Here is an 18,157-nt window from a genome sequence, read left to right on the forward strand (position 1 = left end):
TGACAAATCGCTTCACTTCGAATATGGCTGCGCAGTCGAAATAGTTGAGATGGCATGCGTCTATGCACTTGTCTGTAAATATTGTCTATGATAATAACTTGCCAGCGGTTGCTGTGCAGGGCGCCAGTTGGGACTGGAAGCAGCAGTGCTGTGCAAATACAATACAGTTGCATGAAAAGTTGTGTTCAAAATAATTGTATCAATAATAATAATCACATCTGTCCTGTCTGCTTCCGCAAAGCTGCATTTTCAATAAACAGGTAGAAAGTTCCAATTTGTTGTAATACTGTGCAACTTCTCGCACCTAATCCGCAATCTAGAAATACCTGGTTTCTTGGGCAACTTTTGTTTTCTCCAAAGAAAGAGCCGCAGGCAGCATGAAGTTGTATTAAATGTTTCTAGCTGTTTTATTGGTGTTGCTTTCATTTCTTTGTCACACATGTTCTTTCTTACTTTGTTTGGATCTTTTCAATTGATGTCGGACGTCAACCTTAAAGCAGCCAGCCTGAGACACACACATGCGGACCAGGACAATCATCCTCATCCTACATAATCATCATCGCAGCACACACCTACACCAGTGGCGTCCGTTTTGAAACAGAACAGGCCAAAAGTACCAGAAAAAGGGCTGTTTACTAATTAGTTTTTTTTTCTTCAACATTTCTCATCTTTTATTGTATGGATGCCATTTTAAATTCAGTATAGAATTATATAGATTTCCTAGAGCACACAGAAAGATTGTTGATGTACGGGAGGGTGGCGGTTTCATAGTGAGAACAAGAACAATGCTGTCACACAGTGTACACAAACGAGAGACAAACAGGGAGAGGAGGGAGACCAGAAGTCCGGTGTGGGGTGCCTCGGTGTCCTCCCCCACCACTCCATCATAATAATAGATTTAAAAAACAAAAAAAACAAATCTGTAAATCATTCCCCCTACTTGACATATTTCAAATAATAAACACAACTACAACACTGTGGCGCAAGTGGGAGTCAGTAGGTGTGGTGGCTATTTGTGTGTGTCTGTGTGTGTGGGGGGGGGGGATTAGCAGGGTGGCCCTTTTTCAGCTGAGTCGGCTCCTTGGAATCTACATAAGACAATATGCAGCTGCCGTTTGGTAGATATTATTATTATTATTATACTGGTTTATGTACACAGCAGTGAAAGAACACATGCAAAGACTACCATAAGGGAGGGGGCCGTGACAGGGGGAGGGGCAAGTGAGGGAGGGCTGGAGTCAGTGTATGTCGAAAGTTGTAAAGGTGCTTTTGCCGTTTTGAATCTTTGGGGCAGTTGGGATGACAATTGCTTTAAAGCGTTGTTGTTTTCTTTGTCTTGGACAGGGGAGGGGCAGGGCAGTTGGAGAGGGTGAAGTAAGTGGGAGAAGATGAGGGAGGAAGGGGGAAGGTTTAGAAGGGGGTGATGAGCAACAAGATGCTCCGACGATCAATAATATGTCTCCTTCTCCACCCAACCTGCATGATAGAGGAAACAACAAAGACAACACACACACTTTGCTGTTACTTCAGTAGCTGCAAAATAACAAGTTCTCCCAAAACACTAGCATTGAAAAGATTCCCCCAAAAAATCTCAAAAGGAAAGCAAAAATAAATATTACAAAAATACCAATATATAAAAATAGAAATTGCATATCAAATAAATTAATTAATATCAATAACGCAAAGGTTGTATACGACATCTAGTTCAAATGAGAATATGAAACGAAACTGACCTCCAGGGTTCCGGCGGATGAGGAACTTTCGAATTTCATCATAAACAAAGATGAGGAAACTGTAAGGGAAGGCGCAGAACCACCAGGAAGGCCTGCACATGCACACACATTTAATTAACATTGCTGCAAAATGGCCCAGATGAATTTCTCACACTCTAGTTTTTGGTGGCTTCATTTAACCGAAGGGCTCATCAGAAGGGCACTCAACTAATACATTTTTAATCCAGTCACGATTTTGGCTGCCGTGATTCAACTAACCCAGTGGTTCTTAACCTTTTTGGAGGTACCCCACCCCATCATACCAGCTCTGCCGAACCCCTGAAGCCCTAGGGTTCGATCGAACCCAGGTTAAGAACCACTGAACTAACCTGATCGCCTTAAAATGTCGGCTCGAATCTGCAGCAAACCCAATCAAGATTTTCTCAACCACCAAGGGGCGAACGTATGGTAAAAATTGATTAAAAAAAGTGCAATTTGGCCCTGAATACGGTGGGGGAAAGATAAGAGGAGGCTACTCTTACTTGAGGGGGTACATCCTGAGGGCTACATCCATGCCCGGGCAGTAGGACAGGAAAGCAGCCAGGGCCGTCTCCTCAAACAGGCCGAAGATTAAGATCTTGTTCCTGGGGGGGAACAGTGAGGACAATTTTTAAAGCGGAATCAGGCCGGGCGGGGGCGGCGCCACACTGACTTCATGCCCTGCTGGAAGACGGAGTTGCGTCTGGTCTTGCAGATGATGACGTCGGCCCACTGCACCACCACAATGCTGACGAAGAAAGCCGTGTGGCACGTGAACTCCACGATCTTCCTCTGCTCATATGTCTGAAGGCCACGTGGAAAGTCAGTCAATCTTGTTTTTTGTCCTTATTCTCTCAAATCTTTAAACTCGGTACCCATTGTTGCCCGTAGCTGTCCTCTAAGTCGTTGCAGGCGCGGTCGTCCCAGTCCAGGCGGATTCCCACCAGGCGACCAGGCAGGAAGCCGTTCTCGGCCAGGATGACAAAGTAGGCGAAGAAGCCGCCCAGGGCCTGGATCATACCTGAAGAAAAGATTGAAGCGCTCGCTCTTTCACACAGACGGACGGACACTTGGCCAAATGCACAGGAAAGGGGGCGGGACCCACCGATCTGTCCGTAGGCAATGCTGATGAGGCGCTCGTTCACCAGCTTGTCCCTGAAGGGGTTCCTGGGCTGGCGCTTCATGATGTCGCTCTCCGCCGCTTCGTAGGCCAGCGAGATAGCTGGTACCTGGGAGACCATTCAACGTGAGCATGGAAACATGACCGGAAAATGTAATTCCCAAAGTCCTGCTGGGAGTTGAATTAGGATGAGAGCCAGCGAAGTGGGACCACACTCACCATGTCGGTACCCAGGTCAATGCAGAGGATGGTGATGGTGCCCAGCGGCAGAGGAATGTTGACAATGATGAAGAAGAGGAAGGGCGTGATCTCTGGAATGTTGCTAGTCAGCGTGTAGGCGATGGACTTCTTCAGGTTATCAAAGATCAGACGGCCTGAAAAAGTCAGGACATAAATGACCGTTGCACAACGACAACGACGGACGCGTTCGCTCTCACCTTCTTCTACTCCAGTGACGATGGAGGCAAAGTTGTCGTCCAGCAAGATCATGTCAGCGGCTTGTTTGGACACGTCGGAGCCGGAGATTCCCATGGCGACGCCGATGTCTGCCTTTTTCAGGGCAGGGGAGTCATTCACGCCGTCGCCCGTTACTGCCACGATAGCACCCTAGGAGAGGTGAGGAGCATGTGGGTAGAGTTGCACTGATAATATTGTGATTTTTAACACCAGCTTTTTTTTTTTTAATACAAATGTCCCATGCAGGATTGATCTTGTTCAAAAGCGCTCTGCTGCTATCTGCTGTCTAATTTCAGTACTGCGCCAAGTTATTTGCCACATTGGCTGCGTTCCTGCAAATGCACTTTTACTTCTTTCTACTTCTGTACTGCATCTTCTTCTTTTCCAGTCATAGTCACCACCTGGGCCTACTCCTAAGCATCATACGTCTTTCCAAAATATAGTACCTGTCTCTGGCAGCCTTCCACAATGATGAGTTTTTGCTGAGGGGAGGTTCTGGCAAAGACGATTTCAGTGTGGTTCCTTAAGATGTCGTCCATCTGATCCTGGGAGAGCTCCTTCAGGTCAGTTCCATGGATAACGCAAGCCTTGGCATCCCTAACCAAAAGGAGGACAGAAGCAGTGTTACAAGTCTTCCACATCTCTTGGCGAAGGAATCTGCACCCGAGAGACTCACCTGGGGTTGACTTGGCTGACGGGAATGTTGAGCCGAGCGGCGATGTCCTCCACCGTCTCATTGCCCTCGGAGATGATGCCCACTCCCTTGGCAATGGCCTTGGCTGTGATCGGATGATCCCCGGTGACCATAATGACCTAAAACAAGAACGAGTGTCATGGAGCAACTTGCGAGAGTGAGTAAGGGCAGACACTTGGTCCGCTTAGGGAAGAAGGGGCTCTACCTTGATACCGGCAGATCGACACTTGCCCACGGCGTCGGGCACAGCGGCGCGGGGAGGGTCAATCATGGATATGAGGCCCACAAAACAAAGGTTGTCCGTCTGGAAGTTGACGTCATCCGTGTCGAAGGCGAAGCCCTTCGGGTACTGGTCCTCTGGCAGCATGAGGTGGCAAAAGCCTGACGTGGACATCAAACGCATCCTGGCCATTAACAACTGCAGAAAGTCGCCGTTCAAACACTGCATGTGATGACGACTTTGCACAAATAGGGCATTGACGCAATTTCAACTTTGAAAGAAAAAAAAAAAAAAAACTGGCACTGGGTTCCCGGTGCGTGTCCTCACCCAACACTCGCTCTCCCAGCCCTCCCAGCTCCATGTAGGCATTCTGGAAGGCCTCCTTCAACTCCTCGTCCATGGGCTGCTCTTTACCCTGCAGCAAAATGGTGGAGCAGCGATCCAGGATCCTCTCGGGGGCTCCCTTCATCACCAGCAAGTAGCGGTTGTCGTTGGGGTCCTCTGTCTCATGTACGGAGAGCTGCGGCCCAACGACAGGAGGGGAGGTTGAGACGAGAGGCCTTGGCCTGGGAAAGTTCGGCCTGGCCCGGCCCTGCCTCTTGTCGCAGTGTCCATTGTCACCACTTACTTGGTACTTGTTGGTGGAGTTGAAGGGGATCTCGGCCACCTTCTTGTTCTTCTCACGCATCATCCGGACCGAGCCGCAGGACAGCTCAATGCACTTCAGCAGGGCCGACTCGGAGGCGTCACCCGCCACGTCGCGCTTGAGGATGGCCACCGGGTCCTGACCCGCCTTGAACTGGGCGCGGTTGCACAGGGCGGCGATACGGGCCAGTGACTGCCACGTCACCGAGCTCTTGTCGAACGAGGCACCTGCCGGCAGAGGAAAACCACGTTGTGCCTTGCAAGCAGGGACCTCCCAACATCAAATCGACATCGTAATGCGCTAGGATGCAATGTGCACTTTTTCGTCATCGACGACGATCGATTGTAAAAGTTTAGTATAAGCAAATGTTATATTCTGATCCAACGCAAAGATAATCAGTCTGTTTTTATAGAGGACAAAAGAAATCATATTGACTGGCAAGAAGATTTGAAAAAATATCTCAAGACGCCGTAAGCAGAAAAAGTTTGGTTTCAAAGTCGAGCGGCGTGCCCGTCTCACTCACCGGACTGGTCTTCGGTGGTGTCGGCCTCGTGGATCTGGTTGTCAAACCACATGTGGGCCACGGTCATCCTGTTCTGGGTCAGAGTGCCGGTCTTGTCAGAGCAGATGGTGGACGTGGAGCCCAGCGTCTCCACAGCTTCCAAGTTCTTCACCAGGCAGTTCTTCTTGGCCATGCGCTTGGCGGTCAGGGTCAGACACACCTGGACGCACGGAGCCGTCAAGACGGGCCAGCCCGGCCGGCGCCTATTAAAGCGCACTCGGCGGCCGGACGGATGCCACTCACGGTGACGGTGGCCAGCAGGCCTTCGGGCACGTTGGCCACAATGATGCCGATGAGGAAGATAACGGCCTCCAGCCAGCTGTAGCCCAGGATGATGGCCAGGATGAAGAAGGTGATGCCCAGGAAGACGGCCACGCCCGTGATGATATGTATGAAGTGCTCAATCTCCTTGGCGATGGGGGTCTTGCCCGTCTCCAGGCCGGACGTCAGCGTGGCGATGCGACCCATGACCGTGCGGTCTCCGGTGCAGATGACGATGCCGCGGGCCGTGCCTGGAGATGCCAGAAGACCCACTTTGGAACGTTTGCCTTCCTTTGAGGGGCGAGCGCTAATGAGCCGCGAAACGGGCCGAGCCGCGAAACGGGCCAAACCGCGAAAGGCGTTCCCTGTGGTTTTGTGTGTTGCTTGTCAAGCGCAACGCACCTTCCACACAGTTGGTTGAGAAGAAAGCCACATTTCGTGTTTCCAAGGGGTTGTCGTGGGTGCAGTCGGGCGACCTGCTCTGAGGCTCTGACTCGCCCGTCAGGGAGGAGTTATCCACCTAGTCAGCGGAAAGAGCGAAAAAATGAGTTTGCCAGGTCTTGTGTAACGCCAGCGCCACCTAGTCTCTACCTTGCAGCCATGCGCCGAAACCACCCGGATGTCGGCGGGGATCCTGTCACCCCCCTTGACTTCAATCAGATCTCCGGCCACCACTTCTTCCGCGTTGATCTGCACCTTCTCGCCCTCTCGGATCACCAGCGCTTGCTATGACGCAAAAACACGTCAACGCTCGCGTGAAGGCAAACAGAAAGCCGAAAATATGACTTTTGGCCTGGATTCTACCTGGGGCACCATGTTTTTGAAAGACTCCATGATTTTGGAGCTCTTGGCCTCTTGGAAATAGGAGAAGCAACCAGTGATGATGACGACGGCCGTGAGCACGATACCAAGGTACAACTGCACAAACACATAGATGGAGAATGTCACGTAAAAGGACGCCAGACAGCACGCTATGACGTTGAGACTCACGTTGTCTCCGGCGGGGTCGTCCTCTGTGGCAGCCTGGATGGCGTAGGCCAGGAAGCAGAGGATGGCGCCGATCCACAACAAGATGGAGAAGCCGCCGAAGAGCTGGCGACAGAACTTGACCCACTCCGGTGTGGTGGGAGGCGGGGTCAGGGCATTGGGGCCATCCCTGAGCAGAAACTCTGCCGCCTTGGCATTGGTCAATCCCTGCGGGGGTTGTCGGACAAAAACACAAGGCAACAAGACTTATTTGGCAAAAAAAAGAACTTGCAGCTGGTAAATTTAAAGTCATGAATAAGCTGTTGTGTACACTCAGCATCTTTTCACAGCTGCACTTTTCATGAAAGTGCTATAAAGAGAAATCTCATCTTTGCTGGACTGACATATTGGGACGCTATCTAGTCGACAAAAAATAATACATATGATTTACTTTACCTGGACAATGTCTGTCTGGAATTTCCTGCACACCTCTTCTACGGACATTTTGTGTTCCGTCTGGGAAAAAAGATAAAATAAAATAAAATAAATTAAAAAACTGAGAAAAAAAGTAACAACATGCTACAGAGACTTAGCTTTAGCTTGCCTAATAGTTGAGCATGCAGGATGAATAAACTATGATCAAATTGTTCCAATGAACAGCGAATGATTTCAACCGGGAGACTTTTAGCAAGCTCTCACTGAAAGGGCCTCCATGCATGCATTTCACCTGACACAGCCAGGTGAGTGCGCGGCAGAGTTGTAACTTCCTGATAGCAAATCTTAAAATACTTTTTTTTTTGGGAGACTTCGATTCTCTTCCCTCAGTCTCCACGCTGGACGTAACAGACACAACGAGTTAACTATAAGGACACAAGATGTCAAGCACACTTGTTTTTACTCACAATGGGCACTTCCTTCTTCAGGTCGTCCATGTCCTTGGTTGCCGTCGCCCCCCCCTTCTTCTTCTTGGGGGATCGGTCATCTTTGTCCTGTGTGGTGGCAACGCGGTAACTGTCTGACCGGCCATACTACAGACATACACATAGGTTTTATACATGCCTTACAACTAAGAGCGTTGTGTTACAGGGTGTGGGGGGAGGTGGGGACGCTTATCACTCACAGAGGGGCTATGTTTGGATAGGTGACGACATCACCACGTAGTAGGGATGGGCTTTCTTGCCAAGCAGCGGACGGAGCCGACCATCAACAGCACTTCCGTTGCCTTTCGACCGCTTTGCTGTTGGAAGGACGACGTGACAGCCGAGGGAAGTCGGGCTCTTCCAGGCACCGAAGTTTTAAATTGAGTTCATTCAAATCAAATCTTGCCGAATGCCCATCCCTAGTATATAATGTGAAGCGGCCTAGAGAAGCAGTTGAGGCAACGAGGAGCATTTACTCTCCCTTGTGATCAAGTCAGACAAGGCCTGATTGAATCTGAAAGATTATCCAGAGTTACAAGGGGTGTGTCAAGAGTGATTCTTTTTTTGTCAGTAATCCGATAAAAGCAAATCTGAGGTCAATCACCACAATAGAAACAACGAGGAGACGCGTTTGCAACCCAAATGTGGTCACCTGATAAGCTAGCGGCCCAAATTCTTACAGTTTTTGATGAAGAAATGCAGCTGGATATCGCTGCTTTAATTCCTATTGCACATGCCAAACATGAATCACAAGACTGTGTTGCGACTGGTCGGGCTGCATGGAACCTATCGTGATAAAGAAAATGTTGGGCTTGACTTTGTCATCCAGCCTTCACATTGACCACATGGTTGATGTTCCCGCCCCAAAACTCACAGCTGCCTGCCGAGTTCGACGATTAGTAAATATTAACGCTTTGCTTCTCCTCCCGACTGAACCGTGTGAGGACACAATCATCCTATACATAAAAGACCTGCCTTTCCAGTTTAGTCGACATTTGAAGTCCAATTAAGATTGATAGCAACTCCGGGTGGACCCAGACAAGCTCACCCTCTGTTGGAGCGTGTCGGCGAAGCGGGAACGGTTTGACGTCTACGCAAACATGCAGATAAAAGCCGAGACCTGTCAACGTGCCATAGCACGGCTGAAGCAAGACCAGACAAGCCTTGCAAAGTGGGAGAGTAGCAAGACGCAATGGAAAAGTACCCGTGCAATTGCGACACAAGCTCTCACAAACTCACTTCATCCAAAAAACAAACAAATGGCACATTAGTTGTTTTTTCCCTTCCGCTAAACGTGGTTCGACTTGATGCTGAAACCCTCTTGACAAGCGATGGCCAAATGGATTTAATGCTACACGTGAGCTTTTTGACGATATCATAACGAGATGCGGCCAAATGCAGATCTCTGCCAAGGATGCAACCGACATTGAAGAATACAAACAAGGCCGTGCCGGGCGCTGAGTCCATATAACACGCCAACAAACAACAAATGACTTTTGAATTTTCCACAGGTCTGTGATGTTTTGTTGCAAAGTTGCTGGTGAAGGCAAGGTGGGGTAAAAATGAACAGAACTGGAAAGTGTCACTTTTGTTTGATTCCTCCCTTTTTGACGTTAACATCACAATTTAAATTTGTACAAGAAATGTTCCCACGTCTGGAATGAACCCGTGTTTACAAAGTAGTTAAGTCATGTCTGTGTGATAAATAGATTGGTCCAGCGTTAATCGGTTATCGTTTTTTATCCTGGCGTAAAGCCGGTTTGCAAGCCCTCAGCGGCAGCGGCCATATTGGAGTTGCATCAGCACGTGCGTGTGGGGAATGCGAGCGAGGCAGGCCGCTGACAGACATGCAAAAGGAGACGCAAGTGGGAGGTGAGAAGCTGGGCCAGAAAAAGAGCGAAGCAAAGCAGGTGCCATCGGGGGTGGCCGCTTTGTTATTCTGACCCCCCCAGCCGCCCCCTAATTAGATTTTGAGCGCAACCTCTGTCCACTAGCTCTGTGTTACCCTGTGACCCACAGTGACCCCACACTACCTCACTGAAGGTGTGCGCGGCCGTCAGATGTGGGCTCATGAGTACAAACATACAAAGGATCTTTCTTTTATGACTCACCCTGGAGCGCGAATGTGTGCGTAAGATATTGTTTTAAGAGTGCCTTGAGAATGTGCGAGTGCTTCTGCAATAATTGGGACTGAAGCAATGATGGCCGCAGTGAGAAGCATACCAGACTACCTGGCTGCAAAACACACCCTGTTCGCTGACAAACTGCTTGTGTGTGAACATGTGACAAAGCCTAAATGTGCCACTACAAAGAAACTCTGAGAAATCGTAGTGGCGTAAATAACTATTGGGATATAACGAGGGTAAAATAATTGAGCAACTAAGTGTAAACCGTGACTGGAATTCACCGTCTTAACCGTGAGCCAGAACACTTACCGCAAGAATCCCGACAGTCTACACCGGGGGTCAGCGACTATATTCGTCAGGGTGCCAGAATGTTACCCTTGTGGTCGGAACTTCAAAAATTTGATTTAATATAAAGTCCATGTTGCTATGACATTATAATTTGATGTTTATAGATTTTTCTTTACAAAACCGAAGGCGTTTTTTAGCGTTTATACGAGTCAGGCTTTTCAGTAAAGAGACATTTTTTTCTTCGATCCTTGTGACGACGGAATCCTCCAGTTGACGACCACCATGCTCCATCACGTCATCACAACTACATGAGCAAAAACATGTTTTACTACAGACTGCAAGGGTTTGGAACCGCAGCTATGATATTCATTACGCCTTCCATTTTGCAATCCGCAGTGGCAAGAGCGGAGCCGGTTCCCTGATAAGTGCAGATCTGATGGTGGCGCTTACCAAGCCGAAAATCAGGTTAACATTCAATTACAAAACGGTGCGCCCAGAACCACGAGCCAAAAAGTGAGCATTTTGAAAAGGCAATGATTACAATGACTACACCGAGACTGTGTTTTGCCACAGGTCAGGTACACACGACTCCCCTAGTGCACTTATGTGTGTAAAACGGGTTTTGTTATATGGACCCCGTCAAAGTCGATTTTACTGGCCATCAAGAGATAAAAGACCCTGCCGCCGGTATCTGGTGGCGTCAGACACGTATCTGGGACAACGGGGTTGTGGCTCTAAGATTAGACGCTGGGTTCTCCCTCCCTGATGCGTTCAAAGCAATTGCAGTGGCCTGGTCACTAAACAATTAAGTTTGGCACAGTTGTTGCGGTGAAGGCCATACTACAGATGTGAGAGTGTGTGTGTGTGTGTGTGTGTGTGTGTGTGTGTGTGTGTGTGTGTGTGTGTGTGTGTGTATGTGTGCGTATGTGTGCGTGCGTGCGTGCGCGTCCAGTGGCCAAGCATGTCTCTGCGTAATGTGAAGAGCTTTTGAGTAGCTCCAAAGAGGAAACAGAGACCCGCGTCTGAAATTACAGCTGCTCCTGCAGAGAAAACAGACAAACGGAGCAACACACAGCGGTGACATCATCGGGCATCCATTGGCTCCGCGCTCGCCACCGGGCGACGTCATTTGATTGCCCTCGACCGCGTCACTCGTGGACTTAAAAACTCTCTCGAAATGCCAAAATATCAATGCAGCAGGCCTCGCTGTTGTTCTGCTTGCGCAAGCCGACATTTTACCAGCGACATGGTGACCAACGCCAGCTCCCCCGATGGGATGCGGGCCAAGTAATAATTGATGCATGTGGAAGTGGACACTGCAGTCCGTGCTTGTATGCGACGTGTGTGTGAGTCATTGGGCTGCTTATGCGGCAGAAAGAAGAAGAAATTACTTTTGTTGTGTAGAAATGCGGAGCAACAAGCTTGCGAGCTGCCGCAGGTTTCACTTTTTCCCTTTTGAGTTCGCGGCGTGGCACACCTAAAACAAGAATTCCAGAGTGCGAGCAACGCTACTTTTTGTCCAATCTCACTGAGGAAGTAAAGACAGACACAAAGCAGAAGGACAGCCACCTCTCTTCCTCCTACGTGTGCTGATTTATGTGCCGTTTGATTGACCTGCACTCGATTTAAATCAACATCTTGCTTCTTCATCGCAATGACAGCAGGGCATTTCTTGATTGACATCATCGCAATCAGTCGTTGTTTACATTATAGTGGTGGCTTGGCCTGGGATATTAATTCATTGCCGATGATAAATTTAAAAAAACGGTGCCCTTTGGTATATTTAACTTGATGACTTTTAGCGCAGAGGTTTCAGGAAATGTTTGTTTTGCGGCTTGGCTATCAAGAGCCTTCAAGTGTGCACGCGCTATTAAGGCACGTGCTAGCGAGTTGCAAAATAAGTTTTACACCCACACCATGAGTGTCATAGTAAAAGGGACTTTTAATCAAAATGTAAACAGGCTAAGAGATGAGTCGGCCCATCTGGTGATCCTGTTAGCGTGTGTAGATGTCACTGCACGCATGCTTGCAGAGAGATGAGCGACCTCGCAAGGTCATCAGGCCATCTGCCGTTCTTTGGAGCAGGACAGCGTTTCCTCCGAGACGAAGGAGAGGGGCTCGAAGGGGGGCGGGGTTAGCAGTCGGGATTAGCAATACGCTGGATTAGCCCACCGGGTTAAATCTTTTACGGCGCTGAACAGATATGCGCTTCAATTGGGCTGCTAGCAAAGCGGTCATGGCGATTACGATTTTGGACATTTTCATGACATTTGGTAGCTTGAACTTGGGGACTGCTTTCAGATCGGTTCCATTCTGAGCTGCACCTGTCTGTCTCCGCTCCGCCGTCTGCCTGCACACAGATACGATCTGAGGCCGTAACTTTGCGCGTATGAGGACTAAGATTGTTAAAACGGGACGGAATAGACGGAAGGCATGTTGTCACAGCAAGGTCACCTGTACTCCTCGGTGACACTCGCAAATACTTTTCCAGCATCTGTAAACTGTACCAACCGACGCTAATTAGTATTAGCAAAGTGCCCTTTAGTAGTTCTGCCCCACGAAGATATCGTGTCACCCGCTAGTGCAAAGCAAGACAGTTCTAGGAATGCACCGACTGGTCTTACTATTGAGGATGAGAGGCAAACTCGAATATTGATAGCGAATAAATGCTCCAATTTCCACAGTCTGCATGGGTACAGTGTTTTGCATGGCTACGATTCTTGGTGTTAAAACACATTAAACCATTTAGCACGCAAACATCTCCGGGACGACGCCTAAATCCGGCAGCGCTGTCTGGCAACACAAGGCGGCAAATACGTTCTCACGGTAGCCGCTGTGTGCGTGCCTCACGGAGAAGTTACACTTTACAAAGAGGAACAAGACAGCGCTAGCGCTGACCTTTGCGTTTGAAGAGCAGTGCATTGTTAGCACAGACGCTAACTGTCGCCTTTCTTTTGGCTGACTGTCCTTCAGCAAAGGGCAATGCCGTGGGAGCCATCATACTTATCGAGAGGGAGGTGGACGAGGGCTTGACTTTAACTGACTAAAGTACCAGGATGTAGTCTTATCCTTGTGCTCGTTCTCCTATGAAGGAGGTCCTCTATAGGTGGACTACGGTGTTGATTCGGACCCCAAGGACTTGCTAGATGGGCCTATTTTTATATTAGCAGATTACTTTGAGGTTGGTAATTTAAACCCGAGTGGATTAACAGTGGTTTTATTTTAACCCAGGCAGCTGTCTGCCATTTTTTCTGGTCATTGCAGTGCAAAACAACTGATTCATCCAGTCACGGGATAGAACTGCTGGACGTAGTACTTCTCAGCTACTACCGCTTCCAAACAGTTAAAAATGTGTTGACCTATTCTCATGGTCGATTTCTTGATGCCGATATGACCTATCTTACCAACTCACCAGCTTTCGATTTGCTGTAGAATGTCACTTGGAAGTAGCAACAATACATGAGATTGCTTGCCGACTGGACATTGTGCTAGTTAGTGCTCGTGTTTGTTCTCATTTTCAAACACTTGCGCAGGTCTTTGGACTATCTGGATTATCGGTTTGGTCCAGTGCGGCAGGTGCAGCGGGGAAGGAGGTGCAGCACTCTGCAGCAAAGCAAGGGCTGGGCCTCTGCAGAGGCCGCACGCATCCGTCTCTTCAACGAGGGCCCACTTCCACTACCGTGCGCCTGCCCTCTTCATTAGCGTGGGAGGGGAGGGGGCAACGCTCTTGTGCATCCATGATGACCTTCTGACAAAGGTTGCAGTAATACCACTTCTACCTTCATCACTTTGATGTCCAATTTTGGGGTCAAGCAGGGACCACACCCAATGGAGCTGCTCCACCTGAACCCCTTCCCCATCCCGTCTGTCCTCCCCCTACATTGCACTGCAACTAGGAAACAAGAGCCACGGTAATGTGAGCCCCAGGGGTCATTATCCTGTAATAGGATATAAAGCCAGGCAGCCCCTCCCCCCAGTACAAAACCATCTCGCGACACCTGCACTGGTGTCCTTCCTTTCTCGCCGTCCAGACCGCCACCCACCTTCCAACATCCACGTCAAGGTGAAAAGTGGTCCCAGCATGCACCAGCGCAAATGAAAAAAATTAGTTCATCCTAGTCTTTTCTTTTTACACGTGCTTCTTAAACGAACGTGTTTCATAAACGAATGCACCGTTGCACATCTTGAATGCCAGCCTATCGCTGCGCTGGGAATTTCCACAGGAGAGGCCCCACCCCTGCTTTGACGCAGCACGCGCATCACATGCGATGTGCCCCCTGTGGCCTTGGGAAAAGGACAGCTGGCGCACCACATAAAATGGCACCATCCAATGAGGACGTCAAACTCGCCTCCACAGCGTTCAGCGTATCTGCCTTGCCCCAGTGAGATGAACGCGCGCACCCACTTTTTGACGCAGCGGCCCGTCACCTCCCTCTGCAGGGACACTGCAACGTGCAAGAGAAAAGGGGGACCTCGTCGGTTGCCTGCTGTCACTGCAATGACGCCGCCAGTCCCCTTCTGGCTTGCAGCGTCACGCCACTGCACCGCATCCCGAATTGATGCAGTGGTACACGCACGCACACATTGCGCAATTGCTTGCATCGGCATTTACATACACTGATTTTTTTTTTCCTCTAGTGCTTTTCTCAGCAAATTACACGCACAAACCTAACAGGACCCATCTTTAGTTTTTAATTCTCACTATGAGTGCGTATGTGTGTGTGTGTGTGGGGGGGGGGGATTTAGTTCTGGCGATTAAGGCGTCTCTGTTATGTCACAAATTAAAGGGGAAATAAGCTGGTGAGGCGCTTATTCCCGGTAACCGCATTATGACGCACGGGTCACCGAGGTTACCGGGTGTTGAGACAGCATGGGGACATGATGTGGGGCTACAGTGGAGGTGGCAGGAAAAATGCTGGAACAGGTGGGGGCGACATGGAGGTCATGGCAATAAAGCCACCCATGTCCTTCTTTTGCTCCGAAACCAATTGAAATTTGTGTGAAAAGGTGCCTGAAATGCATAATCCCAAGACATTAAGGCCTACTTAAAATGGCTGGCAAGGTTACAGGCAAAAGTGAGACCTATGATGAGACACACAGAGGACACTGGGCCTGAGTCTTCTGGGGGACTTTGAGCAACACCTTCCATTATTAAAAGGGTGGTGGCTCGTGTGCGTGAGTCAGTGAAAGCTAATAATACAATCGCAGGACAGCCATCTACGATACGGCTCGAGAGAAGATAGCATACCGGAGTGAGAGTGAAAGCAGAATGGTGGCTGCAACTGGTTTTGTCGCAGTGTGGCTGGAGGCAGTTCCGCATTACAGTCAATGTCACTCAACCATGCGCGGGATTTCCACTCGGGGAAAAAATTAAATGACACCACGTTTTCATGTCGAGCTACCACCCACCCACCACCTCAACACACCCTTTGTTCTTTCACCTCTCCCCTCCCGAGCACCTCCGGTACTATCTCCACGACACGGAGGTAGCGGTGGCGGACTTGCGCTCGCTTCAAAGGCCGCTTCGGGTGCGTGTCAGTGCAGGATGGTGGTAGAGGTGGGAAATGAAGTGACGAATGATGGGCTTACCCCCATGTTGGCGCAGTCACAATTCTTCTTGTCCTCCTCGCTGGTTCGTGCCTACTCCGCTGGAGCGCCCTTAAAACGTCTTGCGGCGGATGGGAAGGGGAAAAAGGGGGGAGTAAAGAGAAAATGGTGCTACGACCAGTCTTGAGGCAAGACAACGGGGAATGCAACGGAGGCTTAAGGTGAGTGCGTCACCGAGAAGTTGCCGTTCCTCAAACGGCTCTCGCAAATTAAAGCTCGGCGAAAACGTCTACGACCAGCCTGGCCGTGGTTCGAGTGCCTTCTTTTTAAAAGAAATGTCTCGCTCTCATGCAAAGCATCAGAGGTGAACGTATCACTCGCCCGAAAAGACCGGCGTAACTAACTCGCGAGCCGCACTACCCTCCCTTCCGGGCGCCTGTATCCCTCCGCGGCCCGGTAACTGCTGTAACAGCTTGCCGCAGTTCGATTTCTCCTCGCGCTTGACCACTCCGCATCTGAAAGAAGCGCCGCCCGGAGCGAATGGCTAAAAAGCAGGATAGCTGATTTAAATACGCTCCGCCCACCAGCAGCACCGTCGCCAATGAGCAACGCTCCTACATACAGCACTTGGTCCGCTGTCCAATGGCGAAACCGAGCGTCTCTTCGCTGAAGACCAATGGGCGCCAACGTTGGGTTCCCGCCAGCTAATTGGAGGCGAGTTTAGCCCCTCCCATTTTACTGCAGAATTCGGCGGTTGGGTCGCTAACTGCTCACTGTAGTCATGCCCACTTGCCAAGGTTTTAACGTCGAAACACGAAATAAGGTTAGACTGGTTTGTTTTTGTATCGCAGACATTGTGTTCTTTTTGGCACGTCCAAGTTACGTGGTCAGAAACTAACCCTATCTATGTGTGTGTTCATATTACAGTTGCATCAATGCACTTAAGCAATAGCAGGGGAGCCTCGCACACTGTGCAGAGTCAGCATTTACGCATACATTATTAATTGCTGTAGTGCAGGGGCGGGTGAACCTATTCTCTACATTCCACTTTTATCACGTCAAAAATTAAAAATATATATCATGCAGCAATGGGAGGACATGTCTAACAGCTGTCAGACACGTCATCTGCTGAAAGGTAAAAAACAAAAACGTATTACAAACGTATGTCTGGTTATGAGCCATGGTGTTTATAATCTTAGTGCTTATAATCTTAGTCATCGTAGCTAACATTTGCTGGGATGCGATATTTGCATATAGACTTAACGCCATAATGCAAACATAACACCTTACTATCCTTAGCTAGGGCAAGTTAAGCTAAAGAGACATGATACATGCTTTTAGTTGGAAAATTGGAATAGATATATTGCTAAAATGCAAATGTTACAAGGCCAAGTTACTATCCGCAATACAACCAAGCTCAGCCAGCTAAGCTAATGGCGCTAGCTATGTTTACTTAGTTTTTTTGCATTATTTCTGTTTGTCATTTCTATACGGTGCATGTAAATGTTCAAAGGCACTTTGCACGTACTTGTGCCTGCTTGAATCCCAAGGTCACCTACTGTAAACGAGTGAGAGATTGTTATGAAGATTGTTATGGCCAATACATTGTTTTAATATGCCTTACACCACCTTGGCTTTCACATATGAATGTGTTTAGTGACAAGGGTGCGCACACATTATCTCAAATCTTTAATGCTGGGAATTGTTAGATTAGGCCTCTTAGGTACATATAATTAGCTAGATAGCTTGAGCTATGCTATTTTCTTGCTGTGACCCTTCTCTTGCTTTCACTGGCCTTCCCTTCTCAATGACACTCTTTGCACATGTCTTAGTTAGTTGGTTTCAGTTAAGACCACAAGGTCACACATCACACAGGCGAGGGAGAGTCACCCCCTTGTTGGTGGGCGGCCAAGAGTATAAAAGTAGCAATCCCGGAGGTGGGGGTTAGACCTTCTTCCGCAACCCAACAGAGAAGGCTACGCAGAGTGTACTCAATCTTTCTGACATACTACATGAAATAGTTAGACTGAGAAGGCAGCCTTCTGGTAATGACTATTAGCATCGCGGGCAAAATAGATATAAGAAGTAGGTGAAGATAACAGAATCACTGCACATATGAACTGTCTTTGTCTCCAAAATGGAATCAAACATTCGCCAGCCATGCTGTAGAGAGGGCTCAGCGGCCAAGGTAGCATTTGGGAGCACAACTTTTCTGCAAATTGACACATGCAAAGAGGAAGATTATAAAGAAAAGAGCGGCAAGCATGAGTCACGTTTCTTCCCCACTGTGTTTCTTTCCCAAGCGACGGAACAGCGCAGACGTGCAGCGAGGCTTCATTCGTGCGCGGCTAATTTGCAAGGGAAAAGCAGAGCCCGTTCTCACATGAGAGCCCGGAGCGACGCGCCAACACGCCGCTGTGGTTTGACGCGCTTAAAGGGACCTTGTCGCTCATAGTCGTTTCCAGTCTGCTTACAAAATGGCTGCCACTCTTTTGTGAACGCATCTTGCTGCGTCTGTTTCTGAAGAGAGGTGGGCGGATGGGAAACAAAATGCACCCCAGAAATCTTGGTTGCCATGGCAACACAAGTCAGATGACCTT

General features: G+C 49.0%; 1 protein-coding gene across 3 annotated transcripts; it reads right to left on the reverse strand.

Annotated features, from left to right (window-relative positions):
* Nucleotides 1-383: 383 nt before the first annotated feature.
* On the reverse strand, nucleotides 384-16,056 carry atp1a3b (ATPase Na+/K+ transporting subunit alpha 3b). Of its 3 annotated transcripts, XM_068651886.1 has the most exons (23): nucleotides 15,600-16,056; nucleotides 7,797-7,913; nucleotides 7,579-7,704; nucleotides 7,133-7,192; nucleotides 6,701-6,904; nucleotides 6,515-6,628; nucleotides 6,302-6,436; nucleotides 6,113-6,230; nucleotides 5,693-5,961; nucleotides 5,411-5,609; nucleotides 4,870-5,114; nucleotides 4,569-4,761; nucleotides 4,227-4,402; nucleotides 4,004-4,140; nucleotides 3,774-3,924; nucleotides 3,309-3,477; nucleotides 3,091-3,245; nucleotides 2,857-2,980; nucleotides 2,627-2,772; nucleotides 2,425-2,555; nucleotides 2,255-2,356; nucleotides 1,734-1,825; nucleotides 384-1,476 (listed from the first exon to the last, which is right to left on the reverse strand). In XM_068651886.1, the coding sequence occupies exons 3-23, from the start codon at nucleotides 7,606-7,608 to the stop codon at nucleotides 1,448-1,450; spliced, it is 2,979 nt and encodes a 992-aa protein (XP_068507987.1). In that variant the 5' UTR covers nucleotides 7,609-7,704; nucleotides 7,797-7,913; nucleotides 15,600-16,056; the 3' UTR covers nucleotides 384-1,447. The 3 variants fall into 3 exon arrangements, with proteins under 3 accessions (XP_068507987.1, XP_049587415.1, XP_049587414.1); XM_049731458.1 differs by lacking the exon at nucleotides 7,797-7,913 and having other exon boundaries at nucleotides 7,579-7,665; XM_049731457.1 differs by lacking the exon at nucleotides 7,797-7,913.
* Between the last annotated feature and the right edge of the window lie 2,101 nt (nucleotides 16,057-18,157).

Source organism: Syngnathus scovelli, chromosome 9 (assembly GCF_024217435.2).
Source record: "Syngnathus scovelli strain Florida chromosome 9, RoL_Ssco_1.2, whole genome shotgun sequence".
Taxonomy (NCBI): Eukaryota; Metazoa; Chordata; class Actinopteri; order Syngnathiformes; family Syngnathidae; genus Syngnathus; species Syngnathus scovelli.